This window comes from Colobus angolensis, unplaced genomic scaffold, assembly GCF_000951035.1.
Source record: "Colobus angolensis palliatus isolate OR3802 unplaced genomic scaffold, Cang.pa_1.0 Scaffold76, whole genome shotgun sequence".
Taxonomy (NCBI): domain Eukaryota; kingdom Metazoa; phylum Chordata; class Mammalia; order Primates; family Cercopithecidae; genus Colobus; species Colobus angolensis.
The window spans coordinates 1,308,146-1,309,538 of NW_012121376.1; the positions used below are offsets into that span (position 1 = coordinate 1,308,146).

Sequence of the window (1,393 nt, forward strand, 5' to 3'; positions counted from 1 at the left end):
AGTTTCCTCAGGTGCAGGACTGAGACTGGACCCTCCCTTGGAGGCGTGTACCGGGTTGCAGGGGAAGAGCAGTCGGCCCAGAGGCCCAGGCAGCTCAGTAACCCAGGCATCCTCCACGTTCACCGAGTCAACCAGCCCTCCTGTTACCCTGTCCGTAGTCCACAGTGGGCACAGCCCATGGGTGGGGCCTGGGAGCAGAGGGCAGGGTCTGGGAGAATAGGGCGGAGCCTGGCTATCGGGGGGACCTAAGCATGCACCTCCCCCATCCACAGTGGTGCCTGGGTCCCGGCAGGAAGAAGTGAGCGACCACAAGCTCACAGAGCGTGAGTGGGCAGAAGAGTGGAAGCACCTCAACAACGTGAGTGTCCACACAGCCACGCCCATGCACACAGCCAGGCCCGCACACAGCCACACCCACACACAGCCACACCCACACACAGCCACACCCACACACAGCCATGCACAGTCACGCCCACACAGCCACACCCACATGCACAGCCACACACATGCACACAACCACAGCCACACACATGCACACCACACCCATGCGGCCACACCCACCCACACAGCCACTCATGCACACAGCCACACCCACACACACAGCCACACCCATGCACACAGCCACACCCGCACACAGCTATACCCACACCAACACACAGCCGCACCCACACACAGCCACACCCATGCAAGTCACACACAGCCACGCCCACACAGAGCTACACCCCAAAGCCATGCCCACCCACACAGCCACACCCACACACACAACCACACCCACACAGAGCCACACACACAACCACACGCACATACAGTCACAACCACGCACACAACTACATGCATACATAGCTACACGCACACACAGCCATATCTGCATGGCTACACCCATACATAAACATGGCCATGGCTCTGCCCCATGGGGCCTGGGGCTGCTAGAGACAGCAGGACTGTGTGGGTGCCCCTGAGCTCAGTGCCTGCCTGTGTGGCCTGCCCCATCCCTGCCCAGCTGCTGTGTCCTTCACCTGAGCCCCCTCCCCCACTGCGGGCGCAGGCATCGTGTCTGGTGCAAGGCGTCGCGAGAGGCTCAGGGAGGAGGATTCCTAAAACCATCATGGTGGGCCTTGCCTTCCCTCCACTTACTTTCTGCTCACTGGCTTGTCCCAGAGTCTATCCTGAGTCTTACAAGAAGTGTTGGGGGAAAGCAGTGCTGGGGCCTCTTTGAGGTAGGACATGTTAGGGGACGGTCCTGGAACTGGGCTCATGAGAACCCACCCCCCTCATCCCGCAGCACGTCCAAGGAGGGGTCGCCGGGCGCAGGGCCAGAACCCCTCCCAGCACTGTTGTCAGCCTCATCCCTCACCCTCCTCCTTTTTGGAAGGGGAGCCCAGGCAGAAAGCCA

At 61.1% G+C, this 1,393-nt stretch overlaps 1 protein-coding gene across 1 annotated transcript in view; it reads left to right on the forward strand.

Moving 5' to 3' along the window:
- Nucleotides 1-1,393, forward strand: part of CBFA2T3 (core-binding factor, runt domain, alpha subunit 2; translocated to, 3) — a 104,033-nt gene that overhangs the window by 94,861 nt on the left and 7,779 nt on the right. The window contains exon 8 of the mRNA XM_011928075.1: nucleotides 273-358. Within this exon, the coding sequence (XP_011783465.1) occupies nucleotides 273-358 (86 nt within the window). The remainder of the gene's footprint in view (nucleotides 1-272; nucleotides 359-1,393) is intronic.